The sequence below is a fragment of the Calidris pugnax genome, unplaced genomic scaffold (genome assembly GCF_001431845.1).
Source record: "Calidris pugnax isolate Ruff unplaced genomic scaffold, ASM143184v1 scaffold113, whole genome shotgun sequence".
NCBI classification, from domain to species: domain Eukaryota; kingdom Metazoa; phylum Chordata; class Aves; order Charadriiformes; family Scolopacidae; genus Calidris; species Calidris pugnax.
Genome location: NW_015090879.1, coordinates 934338 through 936333, shown reverse-complemented (window position 1 = coordinate 936333; position 1996 = coordinate 934338). Strand labels below are relative to the sequence as shown.

At 64.9% G+C, this 1996-nt stretch overlaps 1 protein-coding gene across 1 annotated transcript; it reads left to right on the top strand.

The window, feature by feature from the left end:
* The first annotated feature begins 4 nt into the window (after nt 1-4).
* KCNQ4 (potassium channel, voltage gated KQT-like subfamily Q, member 4) lies at nt 5-481 on the top strand. Its single transcript, XM_014946447.1, has 2 exons — nt 5-37; nt 166-481. The coding sequence occupies exons 1-2, from the start codon at nt 5-7 to the stop codon at nt 382-384; spliced, it is 252 nt and encodes an 83-aa protein (XP_014801933.1). The 3' UTR covers nt 385-481.
* Nucleotides 482-1996: the final 1515 nt, after the last annotated feature.

Genomic DNA, 1996 nt, shown 5'->3' with positions numbered 1-1996 from the left:
CAGCATGATGGGGCGCGAGGTCAAAGTGGAGAGGCAGGTCAGGAGTGGACAGCCACCAGGGAGCACGTCACCTTCCCTTGGGTGCCTGTGGGGTGGGGAACCGGGATCCCCAGGTCCCCTCTTTTGGGGTGGGGGGACACCAATGAGCCCTGGCCACCCTTGTAGGTGCAGTCCATAGAGCAGAAGCTGGACCTGCTGCTCGGCATCTACTCCCAGTGCCTCCGCAAGGGCTCCGTGAACTCCTTCAGCCTGGCCGCCGTGCAGGTGCCCCCCGGTGAGCCAGACATCACCTCCGACTACCACAGCCCCGTGGACCACGAGGACATCTCGGTCTCTGCCCAGACCCTCAACATCTCCAGGTCGGCCAGCACCAACATGGACTGAGCGGGGAGGCAGCAGGACGGATCCTGCCCGTGTGCAGCCAGTGGGACGGGGTGCTGGGACACGGGAGCAGCCTGGCATCGCCTGGTCCCCCCTGTCCACGTCCCTCAACGTGTTACTTGAACCAAGTCTTCCTTTGTGGGGGCACGGCTGCAGCGGGTGCCCGCTCTGGGCATGGGCTGGGAGCCCGTGGCACTGCAGCGTGGCCAGACCACGCTCCTGGGATGTTCTTGGGACGCTCCTGCCCTTCCCAGGGGGTCAGACCCCCCAGATCTTGGGGCTTCGAGTGCTTCCTAGCCACGGTGGGGATGCTCCAGGCTGGCCCTGTCCCCTGGAGTTTGGCTTGTAGCCCCAGCCCTCTGGACAATGTGGCCACCCGGAGCCAAGCCGGGGCCACCACCAGCTATGCAAGGCTCCCTTCCAGTCCCAGTGCTGAGCAGGGGCACTGGGACATGACCCGGTATGGTTTTACCTGTGTTGCTCTGGGTCAGGGCAGCAGCCAGGCCCCCCCCGAGGCCAGGGAGTGGGGGTCTGTCCCCCCCTCACCCTCCTTTTCCCAGGCGGGTGGCCAGACCACGCTCCTGGGATGTTCTTGGGACGCTCCTGCCCTTCCCAGGGGGTCAGACCCCCCAGATCTTGGGGCTTTGAGTGCTTCCTAGAGCCACGGTGGGGATGCTCCAGGCTGGCCCTGTCCCCTGGAGTTTGGCTTGTAGCCCCAGCCCTCTGGACAATGTGGCCACCCGGAGCCAAGCCGGGGCCACCACCAGCTATGCAAGGCTCCCTTCCAGTCCCAGTGCTGAGCAGGGGCACTGGGACATGACCCGGTATGGTTTTACCTGTGTTGCTCTGGGTCAGGGCAGCAGCCAGGCCCCCCCCGAGGCCAGGGAGTGGGGGTCTGTCCCCCCCTCACCCTCCTTTTCCCAGGCTCTTTCCCTGCTCGCAGGGCTGCAGCGCTGCAGCCCAGGCTGCACCTCTAGAAGCACAGCAGAGCCTTCTGCCTGCCCGTGCATGCTCCCAGGGCAATATATATATAGGAGAGAGAGATATATATATATATTTATGCAATAATGTCTTAATATGCAACACCCCCGGGGAGAGCAACCCGTGGGGCCATAGGCAATAAGCAGACCCCCCCCTACCAGCACACAGGGCTGGATCCTGCTGCCCGTGGGGGGCCCAGCTGGGTGCCCTGGGGATTCGGGGCTGGGTGACAAACCCCTGCTGGAGGGTGGCCCTGGGGCCACGGGGCTGGGCAGGGGCTGCGGGGGACGGAGAGACACAGGCACGGGTGATGGGGACGGTGGTCCCCAAGGAGCATCCCTCCCTCTGGTGTCCCAGCCCCTGCTCTCCCTTAGAGGACTCCTTCCCTGCCAGGTGCTCAGTCTGTCCCTCCCCACGTCCCCATCCCTTCCGTGGCCTGGGAAGCACAGGCTGGGCCTGGGGGGTGACAGCCCGGTGGGGACAGGGAGGGGCTGTACCTCCTTGCATGATTCTCGTGGCAGAGCCACACCAGCTCCTTTGCTGCCCCGTTCCCAGTCCCAGGACTGGTTTCCCAGTCCCGCAGCACTGGGCTGAGCCGGGCTGGAAGCAATCGTGGTAGTGCCAAAGTTTGCAC